General features: G+C 40.0%; 1 protein-coding gene across 1 annotated transcript in view; it reads left to right on the top strand.

Moving 5' to 3' along the window:
• Window positions 1–3321: 3321 nt before the first annotated feature.
• The window catches only part of ACTR3B (ARP3 actin related protein 3 homolog B), a 27011-nt gene continuing 3796 nt past the window's right edge, over window positions 3322–26536 (top strand). Inside the window, exons 1-9 of the mRNA XM_027648521.1 lie at window positions 3322–3453; window positions 10825–10880; window positions 12688–12812; window positions 13799–13909; window positions 14268–14363; window positions 14527–14634; window positions 15903–16046; window positions 16655–16828; window positions 19305–19397. Coding sequence (XP_027504322.1) covers window positions 3410–3453; window positions 10825–10880; window positions 12688–12812; window positions 13799–13909; window positions 14268–14363; window positions 14527–14634; window positions 15903–16046; window positions 16655–16828; window positions 19305–19397 — 951 coding nt within the window. The 5' untranslated portion in view covers window positions 3322–3409. The remainder of the gene's footprint in view (window positions 3454–10824; window positions 10881–12687; window positions 12813–13798; window positions 13910–14267; window positions 14364–14526; window positions 14635–15902; window positions 16047–16654; window positions 16829–19304; window positions 19398–26536) is intronic.

Below are 26536 nucleotides of genomic sequence, written 5' to 3'. Positions count from 1 at the left end.
GAACTGGGTTTCCACTACCCCTTCTCTGATACAGCAACGTGATATAGCTGGGTATGACACTATCACCTTTGAAGATGCCTGATCTAGAACACAATATGCAGTTCTTAATAAAACAAAGCCAGCATAAATGCATCACAAGCACTCTCTTCTTGCATACTGGCTTCTCACAGCCAAGTGCAAGCCCACTTTTTCAAAGTTATCTGAGTTTCTTGGGAGCTGTTCTGTTAGTGCGGAATAAATTCTCATGGGAGTAAAGGGTTATCAAAGCTACACTTTCTACTCCCTTAGATTACCCTCTTTGTTGCAAACACAACATCAACACTTTAAGATAAACCCCCTAAAATTAAAAGTAAAACCCCAATCGTCTCCTGCCTACACAGTTCTGCCTTTGAGCCTGAAATGAAAGAGTGGCAGATATTTAGCCACATCACTTAACATATTCCTGGAAGGTATTTGGATGCTGTGGTGAAAAGGGGTGTAGATAAACCAAGGTAAAACAACAAAGCTTCAGCTGTGTAACTCGTGGCAGGCTCCACAGACAGTCAAGCTGAGACCATGTACATTCCTTGAGTCCATTTCCCTTTCCAAACAGCTTAAACTCGTCAATAGGTTGGTGGCCTATATGGTGCTGGGAGCAGAAGGATGTAATGATGCCTGGGAGCTTAGAGAATGAAATGACAATTACAAGGGCTGTATTCTGAGAGAGAAGCCAGGTTATCCTCCAAATGCTGCATGATGATGGTTTCAGAAGAATCTATCATTCACTGTATAGATCAGGTGTCTTACTTTTCTACCAGAGGAACTACTTATTGTTACTTATCATTACTACTTATCGTTATTGTCATTTAAATAATCATTAGATATTTGATTTCTAAGATATCACTGGGATGAATGAATTTTTTCACATTTGTCTTTGCTGTAAGAGCATCAGCTGATGTCTGTCATCATAGTTTCTGTTCCAGGTGCTCCATGGACTCGCCTGTTATTTAGACTACAGAGAGATATCCTCTCCTAGAACAGCTCAAGATGTTAGTCTTACCCCTCCCCTCACTTCTGCTAATAAAGCAAGTTGTTTAACTGCTTCCTAACCCACTTCAGGTACAATCAACAGAGTTAGTGTATGGCTCCTATTTAAATTGTTTGAACTACCTCAGCTGATTCTGCTTGAAGTGGGTTAGGGAAAACTCACACAAACAGGTGGGAGAACTGCCAGGGTAGTAATCAATGCTCAAGGGACCCTATAAACAGCTTGAAAAGAAAAGGGCAGGGCAAAAATGTTTTAAACCTCTGCAGCTGTTTGCAAATTGAACCTCTACATAGAACATGTAAGCTGCGCGTGAGCTATGGCAATACCCCTCTTTCCAGATGAGATGTTCTTCTCAGCTGTAACCACTAGCGACCTCTTAAAAAAAATATAAAATGAAAGTTGAGAATGATAAGAAATTTTACAGTGATGTGCCCATACAGCATATGAACAGATATTATCTGAGCCCAGCGCAGCATATTGTGCAACAGCATGGGAGAGGGGAAATTTTGGCCAGGAAAGTCAAAGCATATTCTTTCTTTTATCTGTTGGATGCTAAAGCAGTGCCTTCCGTGTGCCATTTGATTTGACTGGCCAGACGAGGGGGGCAGACAGTTTCCATCCAGCTTCAATCCACAGTTCTAGAGCTTACTTATTAGAGTCTGAGTGTTTGCTGTTTCAACCCACTGATAAGGGAGCCCATCCAACAAGCAAACTGGGCTGCCTTCCATCATGCAAAATCTTTCATCTTCCAAAATCTCCAAGGGGAACAGAGCGAACAAATATGTTGGGTGAGTGCGCTCAGTTTGTGGTAAATGGTTGAACGACCCCCCTGGGACATATGCACAGTCCACAGCCACCGCACCAATGCTGGGTATGAGAACCAGAGGATACATCTTATTAATTTTCTTATACAGGTCCTTGATCAGCACAAGCTCCTGGTGTAGTGATGCAAAGCTGGGAGGAGGCAATAGGAAACTGCCCCCTCATGGGAAACACACTTGTTCTCGTGGTTCATGCTCCATCCCAGGCATCTGGAGGGGCTATTTCTGGCTTCGCCACGCACTCACAGTATGACCAGGGCTTAGTCACACATCATTATCCTGCATGCAAATTAGGTGTCAACAAGTTTGCAGGTGATGGTTTGTTGCAGCCTATTTTTCGTTTGAAGTGCTCAAATGCACTAATATGTTGTACCCTGGGCATGTTTACAGCCAGCCTGGAAGATCTGTGGGCTGTAGCATGGCCACCTGCGCCCAAAGAAACACCACTTTGTATTTTTTACAACTGACTGGTTCCACGTTGGTGTTTTTTCCTGCGGCAAACCCCACCTTCACTGAGACGTGAACCAGGGCAGGTCTTGCTCTGAAGGGCAGCAGCATCTGCAGTGTTTGCTGGGGGGCGGTGAACCCTTTCTTCCTCCCCAACATGTGCGGCAACCTTTGTGGTCAAACACAGCTTGAAAGAATCGCAGAATATAGTGAGTTAGAAGGGACCTACAATGATCATTGAGTCCAACTCCTGGCCGTGCACAGAACATGCCAAGTCACACCATGTGCCCAAGAGTATCATCCAAATGCTTCTTGAGCTCTGTCAGGCTTGGTGCCACAACCACTGCCCTGGGGAGCCTGTTCCAGAGCCCAACCACCCTCAGTGCAAAGAATCTTTGCCCAATAACTAACCTAAATTTTCCAATATCTAACCCAAGCAGCTTTTAAGCTGATGAAATCCATCATGCCAGGCCGTCTTGCAGGGGCCAGCCTTGGACCATGGGGGTGAAGGAGCACCCTTAGAAAGCATGAGTATGAGAGTGTGGGACCTGGACATGGTGTAGAATAAGGGGTATAATGTGCTGGTTTGGGCTAGAATAATTTTCTTCACAGCTGCTAGTAGCTATATTTTCGATTTGTGTTGGACGCAGGGTTAATAATATAGAGATATCCGTTTCAGGGAATGGGAATCCATTTTGGGATGGTTTACCCCAGGGAGGTGATGGGGTCACCATCCCTGGAGGTGTTGAAGGAAGGACTGGAGGTGGCACTGAGCACCATGGTGTGGTTGACACGGTGTTGTTGGGACACAGGTTGGTCTCGATGGTCTTTTCCAACCTAATGGATCCGGTGATTCTGAGTACACCGCCAAGCCCTGAGCTACGGCTCTGCTGGCCGACACACACACGGCCCGGAGCGGCCTCCCCTCCGCCTGGCGATCCCGCGGGCGCTGCCCTGACCCGACATGGCGGCCCGAGCGCCGGCGCAGGCGCGGGGGGCGGTGCTGCCGGGCGGCCGCTCGGGGCCCGCCCGCATGGAGCCCGAGCCGGGGGAACCGGGGGAGCCGGCGGCCGCCTGGATGCAGGCGTAGGGCCCGCACTGCCGGCTCCCCAGCATGGCGAGCTGCCTGCCGCCCTGCGTGATAGACGGCGGCACCGGGTGAGTGCAGGGAGGGCACCGGCTGCCGCCGTGCTGGGAGGGTGGGTGTCTCCGCGCCGCGCCCCTCCGCCGCCTCCCGCTGCCGCCAAGGGCTCGTCGCTCGGGGCCGGGCTCCTGCCGCGTGTCCCGGTGCCCTCTCGACTTGTCACTTCTGTGACTGAGGGTTTCCTTTCCCTTCCTTCCCCTTTCCTTCCCCTCCCCGCTGCCCTCCTCCTCCTGCTGCCCTTCCTATCCTCGGGAGCTGGGAGCGGGGCAGCCCCGCCGTGCCCCCGCCGTGTGCCTCCGGGGATGGTGTGTTTCTGTGTGCCCTTTTCTCCTCTCGAGTCCAGTTGCTGTGTGCGTCCTCTGGCTTTTAACTAGTGCGCGGTTAAAATGCTAACATTGAGGACGGCTCATTTCAAACAGAGAGAGGGGACACGCGTTCGCTTTGCCGGGGAGCCACGAACCGGCGCTGAGAGTGGTCCAGAGGCAGGTGAGCTGTGCTCGCTGGGCTGTGCTGTGTCCATGCACAGCACCTCGACCGCAGGGACCTTGCCAGATTGCACCTGGCTTGTGCATCTTCGGGAGCCTCTCCAGGTATTGCCTCCGGTGAGATGGGAGCTGGCTGCCTCACACCTGGGGTTCCTGGTCATTAGGTCGTCTCCTCGCCTTTGTCAGATCAGTGTGAGAATTATTCTGCACTTACCCAAACCACAAGTTTTTTGTAACTCACATCTGTGAGGACAAAAACGAAAGCTGAATTGCAGAGGCTGTGCTTCGGAAGGCGTTTCAGGAATGGGTCTTTCTTACCTGTCTGTGGCTAGAGAAAATCCATTCATCATCCAACAGACCAGTCCTACTGTGTCTTAGGAGTGGGAGGTGTCAGAGGGAGCTGTAATGAAGGTAATACTTAGTCTGTGGTGTGCTTTTGCTAACATCTTTCCTTTGGCCCAACAGTTACAGACAGGTCTGAGAAGGGGAGGAGGTGAGACAACTGTCCATAAGTAACTATTCATCCAGTAGTTTTACTTGTCACTGATTGCATTAAATTATTCCAATAATAGACCTTTTCTCTACAGGGAATTTCCAACACTATTTTAATTTCTTCAATACTTGGAAAGTTATCTTTAGAATTTCCCGAATTGAACAATCTTTAAAAAACCAAACCCAAAACCAATCCAATCAAATAAAGAAACTCCAACCCCTAGATAACAGCAGGAAGCACTTTCCAGTGTTGTGGTGTCACATTACCTTTCCCTGGAAAAGTGTCCCATTTTGAAATATGTCTATTAAACTGTCACAAAAGTTTCAGAAGGCTCTTGACCTGTTTCTGTTTATACCTTAGCTTACCAGAAGTCAGCTCTGTCCCCTCAGTGGGGAATACTGGAGTCCACAGCTGGAAATTTTAGGAGGGGAATAGAGACCAGGTTCCATCTCATGTAATTCTGCCTGTGCATCAAATACTGCTTGATAGTTTCCCAGCTTCCTTCTATTTATTTGCTGATGCTATTGTAAATATCTGTTCTCTATAGAACTATTTGTGTTACAAGATCATTACTTGACAGTTTGGGAGAGAAATGGGAGGTCTAGGTGGATCCTTTAAAAAGGATACAGTATAAACTATAAAATCCAGAAAATGCATTAAATACATTGTCTGTCTTTTGCAGGAGATGCCTTTTTCTCTCAGTTTATGGAGTAATTCCAGTGTTACACTGGCACTAAATATTGCTCACCAACAGTTGTACAAAACAAATAAGGGTAGGAAATGGCTTATTGTGTCCTTTCAGATAAATAATAATTGAAGTGGAATTTCTAAAGTCTGTTCAGTGCTTGTATGGGTAAAACTGATAGAGTTTGTGGGTACAGGCATGTATACAGTTTTTTTTAAGGAAGGGTTTGGGTAGTCCCCAAATGGTGAACATTTGAATTTCAGTGCCTCTGATTGATCTTAATTCATAGGAGACAACATGATGTCTCTGCTGGTGGGACTTCTGCTTGACTTTGCTGTAGGGCACTCAAATGTGGAAGACTTTCCAGCAAAGAGATTATTGAATGTGAAATAAGTTATCTTGCACAATTCAGGAAGAAATAAGACTCTGAACAAAAGCAGCCAGAACAAGTAGCTTGACTCATTGATGCTCTGGAATTTTCCTCTGTGTGGGCTGAAAACCTTCTTATTGTTAGAATGAATCTACTTTGGGTTACAAGCTTCAAACAATTCATTCAAATTATTCATGAAAGGGCTTTGAGATTAAAAACTTGGAAGAGCATAGCAGAAGTGAAAAGGTATATACAGGCATGAACTGTGGAATATTGTGCATATAAAATGCACTTTTCTACTTACATTTCTGGTACTCAATGAAGTGCTTTGTCCAGGCACTAATCCCTTTTTTTTTTCATGTAAGGGGTTTTAAGAAGTTTGTTAAAGGACACTTTTTTTCATTGTTGTCTTGTGCATAAGGAGCCTGCCTTAATTTACTGTTATGTGCAGCCACAGGCCTCAGGCCTGGCAAATCCTGGAATTTCTCAAAAAAAGGAAGAACAGCTGTATAGAAAATAGGTACAGACCTTCAGTGGAAACATATTGTCATAGCAGGACAGGATAACATTCCTTTAATGTATTGGATAGATGACTTAAGTTTTGTTGTCATAAGCTGCTCACTCTTTATTCACAAATTTTGCAGACAGTGATAATAATTTGCTGTAATCTTTTCCATTAGCATTTGCAAATTACTTGTACTGCAGTTTTGATGCACTAGGTCTTCATTTTCTCTGCATGATGTTTTCCTCGTGATTAGTTTACACATTGCTACCACTCCTTTTGTGAGAAGGGCATGCTATTTTTAGTGTCTTAGGACTACCAGACCTTTGGGAGTTGCTGTTTTCAGTAGCTTTAAACTTCATAACTAGTTTTATTAATTGGCATTTAGCTGTGGGACATCAGAACACTAGTAGGTGGGTGTGCAAAACAAAGATGTCTTAAAATTCCTGTCTTCTCTTCAAGTCTGTGCATTTACAGATCCTGAGGAGTACTTCTAGTTGGGTGTATTTTATTGAAGTGACTCCATTTTTCTTGTAGTAAAGAAAAATTACTTTTTCAAAGTCTTAACTGATGAGCTTGGAGGTAAATACTTGATTTCTGGGAGAAGTGAGCTGGACTGGTCTTGAAACTTAAGGTGATTTTGATGTTATTGCTGAGGTATTAAAGATATCTGGAACCTCAGAACCTAATGAGTTGCTTCAGCCAGCTATTACCTCTGCTCTTCACACGTGAGACTTGTGAACAGACATTATTGTAATTGCTGTTCTGGGTCTAAGGAGCCTGAGATAATTAATTGTTGTTTATAATCACAGGCTTCAGTCCTGTAAAGTGCTCGACTCCCTCAAAAAACCCAGTGGCTCTAATGTACTTTTTGTTCTTATAGTGGCTACAGATGCTCTTGGGTAAACTGTGCAGACAATTTTGTCTGTTTGATATTTTCTCCTTCATCCCTTCTTTGTTCCCATCCCTTCATCACATTCTCCTTCATTTCAAGCGTGCCTTTCCAGGTCTTTATAAAGAACTTGTGTTGCAAGTTTCTCAGTCATATTTGCAATAATGATAATAGAGTATGTTATGGCACTGTGGCACTACAGATGTTCTGACAGTAATCACTTGGTTATGCAGTCTCTTAGCTGTCAGAGAAAGTGTTCTCTCTAGAGAGGTGATTATTTGTGTGTTTACAGGGCTCTCTTAAAGCTTTTTGCTGTTTTTAATCACATCAAATCTATCTTTTCAGAGATTTTGTGTGTGTGTGTGTGGATATAATACATAGTTTTAAAGATTTGGGCCAAAAAGCAGTAGAAAGTGAGGAAATGCCAAAATATTCATATCTGAGATTTGGTCTCTTGCACACTTGTCCATAGAAAAATTAGTTGTCTTTTGTTTTCAGATGGATAAAGCAACTACATGAGTTTGTGATTTTGAATACCTAGATTATGTTGATCTCATGCCTTAGTAAGAATTTTCCAAAATATATCTCCACTCTCTAAAGTGGTTAAGGGTGCAGCATCTGCTTCCAAGTTCAGTCCATTTGTAGATCTTTGCAGTCATTTCTTGATGTAAGTTTTCCATGGTGGGACCTCAGAAGGGAACAGGGTTAGACCAATCCTCATGCAAAAGCAGGTAGAACTGACTTGTATGGGAACTCGTCACCTTGGAAAAATAGTATGGAGGAGACCATGTTGTTTTTAGAAACTGTTTCCACAATATATAATTTCCAGTGATTTTTTAAAAAATAGTAGTCCTCCAAATCCCTTTGCATGGAATAGCCTTTGTCTACTGGATCAGTTTTCTGCTCATTTTTAATGCAGTCTCCAGTATCCTATATTTTGGGCAGCTTCCAGTAGGTTCTTGTCTCACCAGCAATAAATCTGCTAGTTTTAATGAAATTAAGTTGGAATACTGATTATCTACACATTCCCTACAGCTGTCTCTGTAATTTACAGATCACAAGACATTGCATTACCATTAGTCTGCTAGGCTGTAACCCAGGAGAAAGAAAACTCTGTTTTAGACCCTTAAATATTCATTGGAGAAGGGACTGGAGACCAGGCAACCTTTCTAACTGTTTAAGTCCAGAGCCTTTCTGGTCAGTGAATATTTAAATATCTTGTATGAAAGGGAATAATTTCTGTAGGAGGTCCTGGAAGTGGGTCACCCAAACACTTTAATGTACTCCTGGGTAGGGCTGTGAGAGGTGGAATGTGTTTGGGTCCTGCTGAGCAGAACAGGAATCTGGGACTGAGTCTTCCATGTCCTGAGTGAACAGACTGCTGCATAAGGGCAGCATGACTGCACAATCTCTTTTCCTTCTCCTCCTCAGTGGTTTTGGGAGAAATTTCAGTTTCCCTTCCATTTGGATTTGTCAAAACACCTGAAATATGGCCTGTGTCTTGTTTGATTCTAAATAGGGGTTTTTTTTAACAGATTCCCCCCACACTTCTTTGCTTCACCATTAAGCTGAGAATTTAGTTATTCTCATAGTTCTAGTATTAGTCCTTTGTGGACTAATGGCATGCAGAAGAAATCTTTCTAGATGCTATCTTCTGTGAGATGAGTTCTTTGAAGAGAACTGTTTTGCACTGAGAAATAAACTTATTCTGTCGTTTTGTCACTAGGTGAATTAACCCTGGTTAAAAATCAGTCTGTAAAATATTGAACTGTAGGGGTTTGGTAACTTTACAAGTTACTCTAATAGGGGGATCCAATCCCTACTTGAGAAGGAAGGTAAAGCTGCTACAGGCTGGTAGCCCAAATTGACTTTTATAGGGTGTTTTTTAATACTGTGAGTGAGTGTGAGTTTAGCATGTGTGTTGAGGGGGAAAAGGTGGCAAACTGAACTCTCCTCTTGGCCAGAGTTTAGTTTAAGAAACAACTTCTGGTTAGATCGCAGGGACCTTTTAATTTATACATGCATACAGGTATGTAAAAATGATATAAAAAGTATATATTCAAATTTACATGCTTGCATGTGTATGTATATGTATATATTGTCTTTGGTTTTTTGTCACTGGGGCTTGAAGGGCTGTTCTTATGAGGTTTCTTCCTAATTGCCATTTCTAGGCCTTGGAACTAGGTCTTTTGAATCAGAAAATGGTTTCCTTGGTTTTTACTGTGTGCATTTAGTCAAAATTCATTTCTGAGAGAGAAGCAAAGAGGACGTATCCTGTAATGGGTCTTAAATCCCATGTGACTCCTGTTGTTGCTTGTTGTGTTTTAACAATATTCCCTAGGTAGGCCTCATTCTAAAATGTGAAGAATCTATGCAATAACAATCATAAAAAGAATTCTTCGTACTAATGGCCTTCTTTACAAATCAGTCTAATTTAACGTCCTGATTATGTTTTTCTGAGAGCCACAGAAAGTAAGTGTAAACACTATGGATTGGACTGAAAGCATATGTCTATAATGATGATTAAAAACCCAACAAACTCTTGCCCCCAAAACGCAGTCCTTGTCTTTTTAGCCTTGGGGAGAATGGCTTTTTAACTATTATTTGAAGTCTATTGAAACTATAGCTTTAAAGAGATGTTGAAAATGTAATATTTTAATTCCAAGGTCGGTGCTAATTCAGTTTTGATTTAATTCTTTTATCTAAGCAAACTGACTCTTAATGAGTGTTTTTATACCAAATGCTGTATAAAAGGTAACCTACTGTTAAAGCTGCTAATGAAGAAGCAAACCTAGGGGTTTGGCATAATACTGTTTGCAAATATTGAGAGTAGGATCTAGACAAAGACCTTAAATTCACATTTGGACTTAGGTTGGGATTGGTCTCATTTAAGAATGTCATGACTTTAGGTTTTCATGGTAAAAATGAATGTGAACAGTGTTAATTCCCTCAAACCATGCTGCTATTGTACTTCTGTTTCAATCTAATGACAATATTCAAGAAAGACATCAGTCTCTGCAGGCATTCAATTGATTTAGTTGGTTTCTTTACTTTTTTTTAAAAACTATTTCTGATGTTTGTTGTTTTGGTTGTTGTTCCTTAGTTTGTTGTTGGGTTTTTTTCTCTCTTCCCCCTTCCCCCCATTCCCCTTCCCCTAGGAAGTTTTTCATAGTCTGGGATGTTAATTATTTCTAGTTGCTAAAGTCCTGGAGTAGCTTGCAGCCACTCTCACCATGTAGAGATTTTTACGTTTTGTGTGAAAATTGCTTTCCTTTTTTTCTTCCCTCTTCTTTTTATCTCTTGATCCTTTACTTGTTAAAATAGATATTATATGTATATTGAAAGAGATGATCAAAGCTTCATACCATCTGCTGCCCATTTCTAAAGCATTTCATCAGTGCAGGCTTTGCTGTAGTATTTGTCTTTTATCACACACAGATACTATACCTGTGATGAAGTGAGTGGTTTGTGCAAGGCATGAAAGGGAATTTTGCCGGGATTGTAACGAGAGTGCTATTTATTTTTTTTTCTCTGTTTGAGAATATTAAACAGATATGTAAAGTCTACCATCTTTGGTCATGGTAGCTGTCTGAAAGGTAAGATCTGCGCTGCCCTGTTTGTGCCAAAGGTTGGAATGTGGCTTGGCAGTCCTTTGTCATAGCTGGTCTCCAACAAGCTGGAGAAAGTAAGAGCTGAGTTTTCAGATTTGATAGTTCAGAAAAAAACCACTACCAAAATTTGTAAGCTGAAGGCGTCTGAAAATAAATAACACCTAAAACATTTACCACTTCTGAGTTTTCTTCTCAGCAGGATGATACTTGAAAGCATAAAAAAATGTAGACATGGCATGTGATTGTTTGGCCTTCACTTTAAGAAGTGGAGTGAATTGGAGTATTTTTTCCTTTATTTTTTTGCATCTAAGTACATCTAATGACCTTGTGATCATTTTTTTCCCTAGGTATACGAAACTTGGCTATGCAGGAAATACAGAACCTCAGTTCATCATCCCATCATGTGAGTAATTTTTTGTCCCTCCAAATGCTAGTATACAGTGCTGTCACTGAGCACTTCCAGAATTAAATGATGTACTTCCAGCTCCCAACTCAGCCTTTGTCCATCTGGGAAGTGACATTCATTGAGTTGGCATCTCTGGCTGGAGTGTAGCTAAACAGAACTCCTTGTTTGCAGTTAGCCAGGAGTGTTGCTCGTTAAACCAGCTCCTGGTTGCTATGACAAAGATGAAGAGAACTCCAGTCCAATTTCCTTTTTATCTCCATTATTTTTCTGCCAGGACTCTTGAGTAGACAGAATGCAATTTACCTCCTGTCTACCTGACACCATGGTTACAGCCCGGATAATCTGGGGAAGGCTTCCAATCAAATTAAGTACTAAAGTGCAGGTGGTGTCTGCTTTATTTACATTGTCTGGGACTGTAGACAGTGTAATATTCAAAAAAGTTGTTCCTATTAGAAAATGTTCTTTTTTTGGGGTGTGTGTTTACCAATTAAAATGTTCTTGCACATTTAACATGCTTTTATTGAACAGATTTACTCTTTAATTTTTTTTTAAAATGTTAAACTTGTTTAAAATGTTATATATCTTTCTGGTGTTCTTGATTTTAATTGTCATCTTAATAGTTTCTCTGAAATGCTGTATGTATTTATAAATCATAGCACTATGTATTTACATCTACAAGAGCATCTGTTATCTCAGTTTATGTTAAACACTGCCTTTTAGTTTTTGTAAACTTTTTCAATTAATTACTTATTAATGGATCAAGACTGCATTGTAGCTACTCATGATAGGAAGTATGAAGATAAGGAAATAAAGGTAATTGGGGACTGAAGGGGTGGAGGAGACACGTGTTCTTTATCAGGTGTAGCTGCAGTACTGCTTATAGTCTCACTATTTCAAGTATTGTAAAAAATTCAAACCTAAACCACTGGTAAAGATTTAAATGTCTTATGTTAAAGAAGTGGGATAGCAGGAGTTTCCTGGGAATTTGTTATAAATCCTGCTTTGTACAACTGCAAACCTGCTGGGGTGTAAATGTTTTTACAGAAGAGTTGTTTACCTGTGAGTAATTTTTGGTGCTAATAGTATTTGGTGTGTTTGTGGATGATGCCAGTCTACTCTGCATTTTCTGCTGGATGTTATTTAGATCCTGATTATGACCTATTAAAAGAAAATTGTATATAAATAAGGTTATGTTTTAACAGTACTTGATTCCATTTTTATTTTTAGCTTGCTCCAGATTTGATTTTTGCTGTCTCATCTTCTTGCCTACAGCAGCCATCATCTGATAATTTCAGTGATAGTTCCAGCCTGCTAATGGGAAGCATAAGTGTCTCCAAAGATTTCTCTGTAGCACTGCAAATTGAGTTCTCCCCTCCCTCTTTCCTCTTTCTCACCAACCAAGATAATGACTCCAGTACTTATTTTTGAAGTACACAATTTATTTTCTTCTTCTCCTGTGCTCTTCCTCTTTATTCTAAAGTTGAAACTCAGAAAATCCTGTTGCTTACTGGAGTGCTGCACTTGTACAGGTTTAGTGACAGCTGTAGTCTCTAAAAGAATACATTTGTAATATTATCTCTTAGTTATTATTTGCATTATTTAGAGATGGGGAACCAGAATCCTGTGAGATGCAGTGAGAATGAACTCAGCTATATTAGCTTGTCAGTAGATCACTTACATGATTTCTACTTTTTATATCCCAATTTTTATTTCAGAAAAATAATCCTTAAGTAAATAAACATTCATCATTTGGTATTTAGCTGCTTTAATTTTGTTTTTATGTGGCTTTTGGGTTTATTTTAAGGTATTGCAATCCGAGAGTCGGCCAAAGTAGGGGACCAGGCTCAGAGGAGGGTAATGAAAGGTGTTGATGATCTGGACTTTTTCATAGGAGATGAAGCCATAGATAAACCTACCTATGCTACAAAGGTGAGCATTCAGAGTTCTTAGAAAGTCTATCCCAAGTTTCACATTTTTATTATAAGATGTTCTAGGACTTCTGGATAGCCATTCGAAACACACATTTGCTTTTTCGTAAAGTGTTTTTGTTACTTTTTAAAAACCGCATGATGGGGTTTGTTGGCTTTACCCTTTTTAAATGTCTGTTTTACTAGTGCTGTTCTCTGGGGTTAGTGCTTGTGTAAATATCCATTGATACAGTGCAGCTGTTCAGTTTTCAAAATTATGAGCTATTAAAATAGCCATATGCACTGAATATTTAAATTCTTGCTAAAAGTGTATCCTCTTACCATGGCATATGAATTGGGAAATGTCTTGGATACTTTTGCTTCAGGGAGTATCACAATTGTTTTGTGAAGAACTGTCTTCAATGCAGCTTTTCTGTGAATCATATTTTCCATGCCCTAGTAAAGGACTTCTTGTACTTGCAAAGTGTTACTGGCTTATGAATTATGTGGAAAAAAATCATATTTTATACATCCTTCTGTGTTACTTAAATGTCAGCTGTGTTCTTAACATTGAACAAAATGTAAACATCATCCCTGACAGAATTTTTGTTAAAAAATACATAGCCTATATGGTCTTTATTTCTTTTTATAGTTTGGAAGACATACTGGAGCCAAGTATGATTCTCAACTTTAGAAATTATGAAGTTTATACAAAAAGAGATTAAAACACAGTTCTGCAACAGACTAATAGCAGTATTAGGAATAGAGCCTGGACTCTGACTGCTAGTCCTGCAAGGTAGAATTGTACTTTGAAGTACCTGGGAGCAGGAGATAACTTCGAATCATGCCTCTAAATTAAAGTCAGAATGGAAGGTTTGATAAGCTAACAGTGAGATGAGGTGTTTTCATTGTTTCAGAAGATGTAAGGGTTTGGGGATGTAGCCTGTTCCTGTTTCTGGGTTTGTTTATCCTTCTATGATCCAGTGTTGACACATTTTCTTGCTGCAGTGGCCTATACGACATGGTATTGTTGAAGACTGGGACCTCATGGAGAGGTTCATGGAGCAGGTCATTTTTAAATACCTTCGAGCTGAGCCTGAGGATCACTATTTTTTAATGGTGAGTTAGTGAGACCCGGTAAGAAAATATTTTTGTAAGAGGAAAAGTAATTTTCCAAGCACGAGTAGCTCTGTTGGAGGATGTGTCTCTCTCTGTCTTTTATTTCTTTAGCAATGAGAGTGGGGTGGGAGGAGAAAAATAATCTTTAAAGCTGCATTGTAACTATATTCTGTTAATTTATTGATGCAGGCTGCTGCAGGTCAGCTACTGCTTTTTAAAAGCTTCAAACACTTAGTTTAAATTCCATTTGAAATTTTCTATTTTGAGTGCACTGAGAATTTTAAGTTTGATTACCATACCAAGCTAATCAATGAAGAACTCTATTGAGATGCTTTTTCAAAACTCTTTGTTTTTGCAGACAGAGCCTCCACTGAACACACCAGAAAACAGAGAGTATCTTGCAGAAATCATGTTTGAGTCATTTAACATCCCGGGACTTTACATTGCTGTTCAGGTGAACAAAGTGAATGTGTACTTCTGAAGTACAAGTGTAGCCGCAGAACAGAGAGTCATCTGTATGCACATGTCTAATATGTTTGAAACAGTACTTTCTGAGACTGTAAATTAGCACACTCTGCACTCTGTCTGCTTCTAATTATAAACTCTTTCTGCTGCAGGCAGTGTTGGCCTTGGCTGCCTCCTGGACGTCACGGCAGGTTGGGGAACGTACTTTGACTGGAATTGTCATCGACAGTGGTGATGGAGTGACCCATGTCATCCCTGTGGTATGTAGCAGGATGCAGTTTGAAATTAGTGGTGGTTTATTTACTATAGATTTAAATAGGAAGTGTCAAGTGAAACCGTATTTTTAAATTTTTAGTGTTTTGGGTTTTTCGTCTTGAAAAAGTATGTGTTTTATTATGTGAGCTTAACTGTGTAATTGTTTAGTTTGCAGACTATAGGAAGGTCACCATAAGGAACCATCAGGCCACCTTTTGAAGTCTATTTCTGTGTAAAACCTGGTCTAGCATAAATGTGATGCCTCAGTTCTGTTTAATATCAATGATTATCATGGGTTTGGGTCTTCTGCATACCACCATCCAGAAATGTCCTAACTTTCTGGATGTCCTGCATTTTGATTGTTTACTATAACTGGTAATACATGCTTTTTGTATGATTTAATTTTGTTGTCTCCACATTTTGTTGTTTTATTGTGTTCTGATGTTTCTACTTGTATGGAAACAACTACAAACTTATATAAATGCCTGTTCATGTACATGGTCCATCTCATCAGTTTAATTATGTGAGGATGTTAAAAATACAGAACTATCTGTGCATAGTGACATCTGTTCTGTTTATGTCATTTTGTGTATTTTTGAAACATGTAATGTGCTTGAATAATCAGGTTTCATTTGAGAAATGAAAATTTGATTCCCTTTAGCTTCATCTTGCGTTTTGGTGTTAATCTCATCTGCTCAGTGTTTTTGTCATATGGGCAGTGCTGTGAACAAACAGCATTTACTGTATGAAACTCTGAAAAGTGTAACAAAAGCAAGGGAAGAAATAATGTGGCTCAGCTGCAACAGTGTTTTCAGTAAATGCATCCTAAAAAAATTCAGCAAATAGATTTCTTATTTTTACTGTCTTTATTGTTAGATACTACTTCATTTGATTTTTTTCCTGTCTGAGCGATTTAATACATTTTGTACTTTTTTTCTATTGATTTTTCACTCTCAAGCAGGATACAAGTGATCTATTTATATTACATTTACTTTTCAGATGACTCCTTAAAGGAATCTGATCTGACTTTGATGTGTGCAAGACTTTGGCTATCACTTGTGCATCTATTAGATAATATCTGTTTATATATGAGAATCAAGGTCTTCTAAATAAAAATAATACCCACTTTGCAGTGAAGTGCACATTTTTATAGTAATTTTACAGTTTCAAGATTTTAGTTTTAATTAAAAGGGTATTATAAAAATGAATGTTAATTATTGATACACAATAGTTTTTTCCCTTATATATTTTTTTTTCCTCTCCTCCTACATAGGCAGAAGGCTATGTAATTGGAAGTTGCATCAAACATATTCCTATTGCAGGTAGAGATATTACTTACTTTATTCAACAGCTCCTAAGGGAAAGGGAGGTAGGAATTCCTCCTGAACAATCTCTGGAGACAGCGAAAGCCATAAAGGTACACCCATTTTTATCTCTTAATAAATACATACATAAATCTCTGTGAGCTAATTTTTTGGCTCTTAAAAGTTGCCAGTGGCTCTTTTAAAAATGCAGATGTAGACAGTGTATTGTAATTACACCAACTTCTGGTGGTTTATCCAATCAAATGTGGGGGAAGGAGAAAGAGGAAGAAAATATTCTTGCTAGACTGTTGTTTGCAGTGAGTATGTTCCATGGATTAAATGAGCATTTTAAACTTTAGATTTGCTTAAAACCTGTTTTGTAATTTAATTTAAAAAAGAAGAGTAATGTAGGGTGATTGTGTAGGTCTGATCTTGCAGTGAAAGCTTGCCCTTGAACTTCTTTATTGTCACAGACCTGCTGTTGGTGATGTTTTTCTTTTGAGGGAGACTAATCTAGCTGAGTCAGCCTTATGGAAACAAATGGGCCACATGCCTTGGCTTGTGGGGTTGAGTCTGCAGTAGCCACTGGGGTGAGAAAGTCTCTTGAGCAGCCCCCTCTGTAAAAATGCTCACATAGTTTTGTTTTCTGATTCTGACACATTAATTCACCAATGTAATGTATGTTTTGGGTATTTCTAATGCGTGGCATTTTCTTTAACAGGAAAAATACTGTTACATTTGCCCTGACATAGTGAAAGAATTTGCCAAGTACGATGGAGATTCTCGAAAGTGGATCAAACAATACACTGGCATCAATGCAATCAACAAAAGCAAGTTTGTTATAGATGTGGGTTATGAAAGGTTCCTCGGACCTGAAATTTTCTTCCATCCAGAGGTAAGAGTAAGAACTAGCAATGTGAAGTTACATCATTCCCGGTCCGTCATTCCCAGTGCCGTCATTCCCGGTGCCTCTGCGCCATCCCGTGGCAGGGAGGTACCAGTGAGTCTGACTGCAAGCCAGGTGCAGTCTCAGGTAACATCAGCACAGATAAACGAGAGCACAGCAGAGGGTTATTTTTCTAATGTCCCATGTAACGTTGAAAACATCTCGTTCTGTTTCTTTAAAGGCAATCTAAAGTTGAGAAGAAATTGTTTGAATTTACACTTTTGAGAGAATATTTTCCTCTTTCTTTCAGCATTGTTTTAAAGCAGTCTGCCTTTATACTGAGTATTTGATTATGTTGCCAATCTCTTTGGGCACTACTCTGCATGACAGCATTGCAGGGATAATACTCTAATTATTTGATGCAGACTTTTGATGCTGAGTCAATTATAAAGCATGATAAATTTGTTCTTGAGAGAAGTCCATTGAAATATCTGTTGTTGTGGTCATAGGTCATGTACATTTCTGGGAAACATTACAGTACCTTGTCTGTCTGATTTTTTGTAATTTAGTTTAAGTGAGATTCAGGATATTGTGGAGGGGAAAGAGTCAAGTTTCAATATATTACAGCATAGCAGAGAAGGTCCTGCCTGTTCCTACACACTTCATTGAGTTTATTGCAGGCACCCATAATCTGTAATACTATTAAAACCTGTTATTAAAATCCATATTAACACTGGTTTCCCTTTGTCTACCCTCTTCATCTCAGAAGATTATTAAAAGACCTCTTTCAGACGCCTCTTGTCTAAATTCCAGCCTTAATCTGTTGTGGTCAGTTTGTAGCCATCTGATCTTCTGCCAGTATTCAAGTATTAAATCTCTGGGCTAAATAGTTTTTCCTCCCTGCTGTTTATCCGTGTGATCTTATAGAGAGGCATTGAATCCCATGTCAGACATCATTTTAAAAGCTCCTCTTCCCATAGTCTCTACAAAGACTATTGGGAACAGGATAAAGGACTAATTTCCATTTTTCTTCATTTCTTGATAGTTTCTTGACTCTGTATTAAAAAAACTCCAAACCTGAACTGATTTTCTAGACAGGAAAAACACACTAGATGATATGTATTGCATCCAAGGAGAATTTCTTCTTGAACCAATTAAGTCCTCACTTCAAAGGGTATCAGATTAGCTAGGTAAGAGCTGCCTTTGGTAAAGCTGTCTTGTAATTTTTTCCTATTTTCAGTTTACAGAATTTGTTCTGAAGTCTTTAATGCTCTTGAAGTTAGGCCTTGGGGTTTGTAGTTATCCAGATTATTTTGCTACTTTTTAAATTAGGTATATTACTTGCTGTTCTCTCATTTCTACTTATTCCTTTTGCCCTGCTGTTCCATCAGTATCTTTATGGAGAGCTCGGGAGCTTTCAGGCTGTAGTTCATTTAGATGAGAACTCTCTGTGTGCAGCCACACTGCTGCTTTCTTCTGTTTTAATTTACATGGCTTCATGTTTTAGCTTCTTCTATGATTAATTCTTACTGTGGAAATTAGCTTGCATTCTTGGGGATTTTTCCCATCATCCTTATGACTCCTGAGCTCCATGACAGCTTCCTTGGCTAATTTCACTCAGTTCAATATGTATTTGTTGTGTTTAGCTGTTGTTACTCATCCAGTTAGATACCTCATCTTGTTTAGGATGCAAGTCCCCACATGGCTTCCACACCTATGGGAAAGTTTTTAAGTTATATAATAATATATTTAGAATAACATTGTTATGTATTGAGAACTCATTTAATTTCTCAGGGTTTAATCTCTGAAAGGACAAAACCTAGTCTATGAACTGTTCTTTCTTTTAAAGATCACATTAATTTTAAGTGGAAAGTTGCCACTAGACTAAGAATGTTTTCTAGCATTAGCTACTCTGACTCTCTAGTATTTATAAATGCAGAAATTTACATTAGTACTGTATTGATGTTGGCATTGATGGGGCCTTCCACTCAAAACTTTAGACTGTTTATGCCTTTTTTAATATTACAGACTTTTCGTTCTTGGAAAAAAACTCTGACTTTCTAATGAGAATTTAAATGAAGTATTTTAGTAGGATTGAAATTTTTTAACAGGCAAGCATTCCAATTTGCACACTTATGTTTTTTTCTCTCACTTAAAAGGAAAGGCAGGAACACACTGCACAGTAACAGTATTTTAACATTGCAGGAGAACTCAAAGCCGTTAAAAGGTCTGTAGTCCATAAATTTTAGACAGTGAATTTATGGCCAGGGAAGAGAATCTGAGTTTCTCAGCAGAAAATGGAATTTTCATTTCCCTTGTACAGAAGGGAATGTTAATGTATGTCTGTTACAATGTAGAATAAGTGGGGAGCAAGACTGATTCCTACCCGTCCCCTATTACAAAATCTCTCCACAGTCTCATTTTGGCTTTTTGTTTCGCTGTTTTTTGGGTGAAAAGATCTAATGCCTGTTCTATTTAATTTTAGTTTGCTAATCCTGATTTCATGGAATCCATTTCGGATGTAGTTGATGAAGTTATACAGAACTGTCCCATTGATGTCCGGCGTCCATTATATAAGGTATGGTCTTTCTGCTGTAAGATGAATGTAATCTGTTACTATTATGGAAATAAAATTCAAGTTAAGCAAAGTGCCACTTCCAAAGGCCAGTTGATATTTACTGCTTTTTATTTTTGAAAGAAGAGTATCTGTAATGGCTCGATACATAGGTAAGTATTGTTCGTGAGGAACTGAGGCAGAGGGATGTTACTTGTATTTGACATTTGTAATGTAAATTCTTATGCATAAAGGACTTTGACTTTTGCCCATTATAAGGGTTAGGTCATGATCTCACCCCTCTCACTCCTCTTCTTCCCTTACTTTATTAAGTAGTGGTTTCAAATAAATTATTTTTTTTGTAATCCTGTCTTGTACCTGCCCACTGTCTACAGTTTTAGCCAGTATTGAACCCAGTGATAAAATACATGAGACAACAATTAGGTCAGCTAAAACCTGCCCAGGTTGTAGTCTAGAGAGTACTTTCAGTCCCTGAATCTTTAAGAAGTAAAAAGTAAGGTACTGATGTGCATAGTCCATGGCAAGCTCTGTCTGTATTGGCAGCACATCCTGTGCTTCCCGTTTTTCTGCTTGTGCTGCAGCAATGCCCTTTTGGAAATAATGGCATAAAGCAGCAGCATGGAGAGTTCTTCTTGCTCATGTAAAAGGGGGTAGTTTTCTTCACCTGTTAGGATGACCATTAAGTTCCAATGAAGTCATATCTCAGGATAATTTGTGACTATTAAAGTTTTGCAGTCTGTTTTACTTGTCTGGTTCACATGCTCTGTAATCTAGAGTGAGATGTAGCACTTCAGAGCAAATCTATGGGTCAAGTTAAAATGTGAAGTTAAACTATTTAAGAGGCTTTTATGGTGGGGTGAGTTCTGCAGTAGATGTCTTCAATGGCTTCAAGCTCAGATATGTTGCAAAAGGGTTTAGGAAACCCTTTTTGTGTGGTTGTGCTGTGTCTGCTTTTTACCTAAAAGACCAAAGCTGCCCTAGAGCAGCAGCTTCTTTGCTTGGTAGGGTGAGGTTTAATACTGACTTCCAGAAAGTGGTGTTTATAAGTTGAGGTTAAGTTACTCTTGGCTTACCAAAAGCAGCAGACAAATAACTTTCCCTTGGCTTACCACTGATTGAGAGTTTGTTTTTTTCATTTTCTGTTTTTCATTTTACTTGCTTAGTTAAACTAATGTTGCACAATTAGCTGTTGAATGTAATGATAGATGTGAGTGGTTATTGATGCTGATAGTTGCCAACTTCTTTAAGCAAGTTCACTGCAAAGGGATGAGCATCTCTGTTCTCACTGTTTAAAACAGTGTATGGATGCAGAAATAATCCACTCATACTTTCTGTTCTGGGGTTTATCAGAGTCACTTGCCCACAGGTGCTGCGTGGTGGCCAGCCAAGGCCCTGTGCTTTGGAGCTGGCTTTCCATCAAATGCATTTGGATTCTTCACTGCAGAAAATACCTAAGAGTACACTTCTTGCAGATTTTATGTAGTATGTAGCCTTGGAATCATTGTTTCACAACCCATCTTTTGATGTCCTGTGGTATTTCTCTTTCTGAGTTTTTATAGCCACTATCCCTGTTTCCCAGTCTGATCAACATCTCTCTTACAAGGCCAGTTATCCTAACTCATGTTGCTGTTTGGACCAGCAGAACCTTCTTGAGACTGACTTCTTCAACCAGATCTGTGACAACGTGCCCTTAAGGGGAAGGAAGCACCTCAGATTTTTAAATGCTCATTTGGCTGAAAGGAGTGACAAAGGTCAGAGGGTCTGCAAGCAATCAGAAAGTTTTATTAGTAAATTACACACTTGGCATGGACGTGAGGATGTTAGTCTCTGACCTACTGTATGAGCACACAGCAGTGGGTTTTGGATAACGGGGTAGGGTAAAAGGGAAGAGAAGAATTAAAGAGGGAAAGTCGAATTAAAGGAAGAGAGAAAAAGAGAGAGAAAAAAAGAGAGAAAAAGAGGTCACCAGTCCTGGTTCCAGAGTCAATCCAGCTGAGGTGAGAGGATGCTGATTTTGGTTTCAGCGTTGATCCAGCTGAAGGGATGTCAGTCCTAGTTTCAGCATTGATCCAGAAAAGGATCTCACTTTGGACCACTGTTTATAGGGCCATCAGAGAGTGGGCTGTAGTCATAGTAGTTTTCCCTCCTGACCTCAGTTTGAGTCGGTAACTTTGAAGGTTCAGTAACAAAAATATTATTCCACTTGGGTTGTTATTCAGGCAAGAAAAATAAGTTTCCAAGGCTGTTTGTTAAAAAACAGGTGCTCCTTAGATAGCTGTTCGTTCCCGGGAGCAGAGTGTTTCTGTTAAACTCAGGAAGGGCTTAGTCCAAGTGCAGTTTGTCAAGGCTGTGGCCTAATGAGCATTTCTCAGGTAATAGTGGGGCCTGGGGTGGCAGGGATGCACCACCACAATCCATCCCTCAACCAAAGTCAGCTTCTCTGGGCCTCTACAAGATCCTATAGCCTGCAGCTGCTCGATATCAAGCACAAACATCCCTCCACACATGATGAAGCCTTTTTTAATTGTATATAACAGTTGCCAGCAATGCGCTCTCTAATTCCTGTGATTAAACCATCTTAATGTGACTGCTTGGAAAAAAGTGATTTATATTCTCTAAGACAGAGCTGAGAGTTTTGGATTGCTTGGAATGAGTTCTTTTCTGCCAAAATAGAAGATAGGTAGTCTGTTGGGTTTGAAAGCAGGGGACTTGCATTGAAATTTGAAGAAAAAAGGTAGTTCTGGTTTGTTTGTAGGGGGGTTTTTTTGTGTTTTTTTTTTTTTGGTTAGCAAACTCAAGTCTTCAGAAAACAATGAAATTCAAAGTGAGTGTTCAAATGAAATTATACAGGAGGTAATTTTTGGATCTTACTGCGTGGCTGAAATAATCTGTCATTCTGGCTGTGCTGATCGTTCCTGTGTGTTGAATTCCACTGAAAAATGACCCATCCTGTATGCAGCTAGAAATGCTGCTTTTGGGGGGCTCAATGAGACATTGCATCACCCTTGGCATTCTTTGGGAAGAATGGTGTACAGTTCATCTAGTTCTGGTTTTTCTGAGAATTCTGTAGCTTCCTTTTTTCTTAAAGTATTGTTCCACAACCTTTACTTATACTTTTCTCATAATTAATATAATGTAGAGTACAGCTGATATCACAGAAATGCAGAGAAATTACAGGGAGAGTGCAGTAGCACGATGGGGACTGTGGTCTGCAGAACGACGGGGTCCTTTCCCCAGGTTTCAAGTTACTGTGAACACCCTACTGAACACAGTGTAACTCCTGCACACAGTGGTGGATATCTGCTCTGTGCTACAGCCACAGCAGATGTTAGTGTTGGAAATTTTCAAGATTAGTTGCTATTTAAAAATCTCTTTTCAGCCTGGAAATGCTCTGAAACTTGTCCCAACATTTGTCAGTTAGGGCACGAGTTTTGACACTTAGTGTCAAAAACCAGTCTCCTAGTGAATATAGTTATAATAACTTTAAAGGTGGGCAGAGGGCTTTCAAAAGTTCTAAAAACTTCTTGGTATTCTAATAAAAGCAGATTTTTATTTTTTTCTTGTTAGTAACAGGTTCAGAAAGTGTCGCTTTTATTCCACACTCTACTTCATCTTCCCATTTCCCCATCCAGAGTGTCTCCCCAGGTTGTTCCAGAGTTTAGATGAGAACAGTATTAACTGAGTTCTGTGCCTTCTCCCAGTACAAAGCATATTAAGTGTAGGGTCACTGGCTGTTCCAGCAACTGACTTCTTTCAACTTTTCTTTGTTGTGTTTTTGGCACAAATATATGAATGAAAGAATTTAGGATAAATGACATCTGAAACCAGGTAAATTTGATCAGAAATACCTCTGGCAGATCCTAGCCAAGCCTGCTGAAGTATTCATGATTCAGTTAATGGCGGATCAAGTGGTAACATCCTTGATCTCCAACTTTTAAGCCAACTTCTCAAGCTGAAAACACTGCCGAAGGTGGGGACTGTAGTGTATTGGCAAGTGTGGTGTTTTATTGTAGATGAAACATCCAGATTTTCTGTGGAAACACAGGTGCACAGGGACAGGATTTTAACAATATTGGTTCTTTTCCTTAGAGCAGGTGATTTTTTGACTGAGTATGCAGCTGTTGTGGGCAATAGTGAACTTGAGCTTGTTCCTACGATTAAGGTTTGGACTGAACTTGTGTCAGCATTCACTTAGCAAGTTAAACTGTTGGCTGCCCAGCTCATAACAGCCCGTCCTCAAAGCCCGGAGAGATCTGGGATGAGGGACGCTGACGGGGTGGTAAAACATCCCCCTCACATCACTTCTGACCTGAGCTGCTGGTAAACAGAAATACTTGGTGTGACAACAGCTCCAGCTGCACGGCGTGGTGGGTAGGTGGCACTGTTCAACCGGGTTTGCCGATGTCTGCTCCAGCACAATGACTTAGGGACTCAGGGCAGAGTGAGGCGGCTCTGAGGGTGAGGAAAGGCTGGAGAGACTTCCAGGCCAGGGGATTCACTTCACTTTGGCACCCATGGTAGGACGTGGGAAAGGTGTTCCCGCTGCTTCGAGTGGAAGCCCCAACTGATTAATGTGTCAGTGAAGCCCAGGAGTACTGAGTAGAAGCCCTGTTTATTCCTGTCACAGCTGTAATTACATTTATTACATCTATAACATTACCCTTGCTAGTTGGTTTAACAGTAGCTCAACACACCTGCAGGATTTTTTGGTTCCTTTTGTGTCTGAGGTGTGCTGCGGAACAGCACGACCATAAGTCATGCTGAAACCTTTTGCTGTTACTTGAACTGTTAAATAAGCATTGAAAATCATGATTTTAGGGAAAAAGAAATGGTTTCTTCATCATTAAAAGTAAACATATAAAAAAATAGTGTTTCTCATAATACATTTACTTCTTGTTGTTTGATCTGTACAATATTTCTCCTTATACTCTCTGTATTATGCTGGCAAACCTGTTTTAACCAAATTAACAGAGGTGTACAGCTTAATTAATTCTCTTGCTAATAACGTGCTTGACTCAATTGTGAACCTTCCAGTTTTTACCCATAATAACTTTTATTAACAGTCATATATTCCTCTCATTACATGTCTCTGGTGGACTGGTTGTGTCATGTTAACTTTAATTTAGGCTGTCAATTGTTAGGAAGTGAAACTGGGCTGTGTTGTTCTTATTTACCGAAAAAAAAGCAGTGGGTGCTTTTCAGTTTGGTGCTGCAAAGTCTGAAGTGTCCAGCTGAGAGTGTGCTTATACCACGGTACAGTGTGAAGATGCACAAACCAGTTCAACACCTCGTGTTTGGTAGTTCTGAGTTCTGCAGAAGCTAATTTAAGTTTTCGGAAATTTTATGTAAACTTGATTTAGCTAGAGATTTTTGTTACAGTAACTGGGTTGCTTTTGTTGGTAACTTCATATTTTTACAAGGCTATACTGTATAGGCATAATACCAGAAATGGTGTCCAGAGAGAAACTCATTATCACAGAGTTCATAAGAGAAGCAAAGGATAGGGATGAGAAGAGAGAAATTTCTTGCCAGCCCTCTGAGTTGATCTCATTGATCTTAGAGGTCTTTTCCACCCTTAATGATTCTATGATTGCTATCCACTCCCCTGGTCTCCTTCCAGAAATAGCCTACTTTCATTATTTACTTCTCATGGTTAATTTTGTCAGGTGTGTGGAAGGTCTTCATCCCTCTCTTCTGAGGGAACACATTCTTTTGAAACAATTTTAATTTTCAACCAGTTAGCTGTAAAAGTAAAAATCATCTGGAGGTTCTTTCCATCAGCAGGTATGATAATTGGTGTTAGCTGAGAGATATGTGGACTGCTTAGAGCTGTTAAACCAGCCAAAGTGTGTTTGAGCAGAGTTAGATCAGAAGAAGCCTTCTCTAAAGGAATCAACTGGAAACAGATATTTAAAGACTAATTTCCTTGATGTCTTTTTCTGGGAGGCCAGAGAATTCCCAGGCAGGCTGAAAGCCCAGCCATCACTAGTGAGCTTGCTCAGCAGACATATTCAACGTGCTCAATTGTTAGGTTTTTGGTTAAGTAGTTACTGGAGTTACTCAGTTATTCTAGAAAAGATATCTGTGAGGGCAGGAGGGGGCGTGGTGTGTGTGTGTGGGTGTAGATTCTTGTCTTTTGGGGTTTATAGTTTTGTTTTTTTTTTTAATCTGACCATCTTTTCCTGCCTTCCTCCTGTCCTTTGTGAGTGGTGGGTGTGGTGCTTGAAGGGTGGGGAGTGTATGTGGATTCTGCTTTCACCGTGAGTGAGGAGTACCAGGCCTCTGACCTCTGAGAAGTTTGACCTGTCAAGTTGAGAAAACTTGGTAAAACCTGTATGTGAAAAGTCTTTTACTAAAGAGTTAGCACAGATTTGGTCCAGTGTTGACAAGAAGTGCACGGAGCAGGGGAACTGTGACTGTATAATTAACCATCCTGTAATGACAGTTGGTGTCACCTAATTACTTATACCCAAAATCCTGCTTGGCCTGGCTTGTCCAGATGTGTGATAGTGAGGTGACTCCTCTTTTCAACATGTGGACCCTGATGCTCCTGTTCTCTTGGCCAGTGTATTGTTGAACTGATTTCAATGTGTAGAAGTACTTGAATAATCATAATCTGAAGAAGGGGTAACCTTTTAGCCTCTAACTCTGGAATGATAACTAACTGGTTGGAAGGATCATCCCAATGTTACTGCTGACTGTAGTTGCATGAGTTGGTCTCAGATGTCTGAAAAAATATTCTTGGGTGTGTTCTGAAATCTGTTTTTAATGGTAGCATTGTCTACTTTATGGAGTATGCTTGAAGTTTAATTTGCTTTGAATAGAATTATTGCTTTCACAGTCTTCGCCAACTTCATTATCTCCGGGTAATATTTTCTGATGGCATCTTTTTAATTGCTATTTCATCACTCAGGTTGGTTGGTGTCTTTTTTTCCCCATTAGCAATTTTCTTTTCCCATGTGGAGTGCATGACCACTTTGAGGCAGGGGAAGAGATGTTCTTGTGTATGGGGGAAGCAGGGGAAGTCTCCCTCCTAATTTAATTTTAGGGCCAACTGTGATTTCTGGCTCCTGCTTATGCCCATGGCTTCTCTTCTCTCTTCTCTTCTCTTCTCTTCTCTTCTCTTCTCTTCTCTTCTCTTC

Source organism: Corapipo altera, unplaced genomic scaffold (assembly GCF_003945725.1).
Source record: "Corapipo altera isolate COAL_440 unplaced genomic scaffold, ASM394572v1 47, whole genome shotgun sequence".
Lineage (NCBI taxonomy): Eukaryota > Metazoa > Chordata > Aves > Passeriformes > Pipridae > Corapipo > Corapipo altera.
The sequence above is the reverse complement of the archived record's forward strand: the minus strand, read 5'-3'. Positions and strand labels throughout refer to the sequence as shown.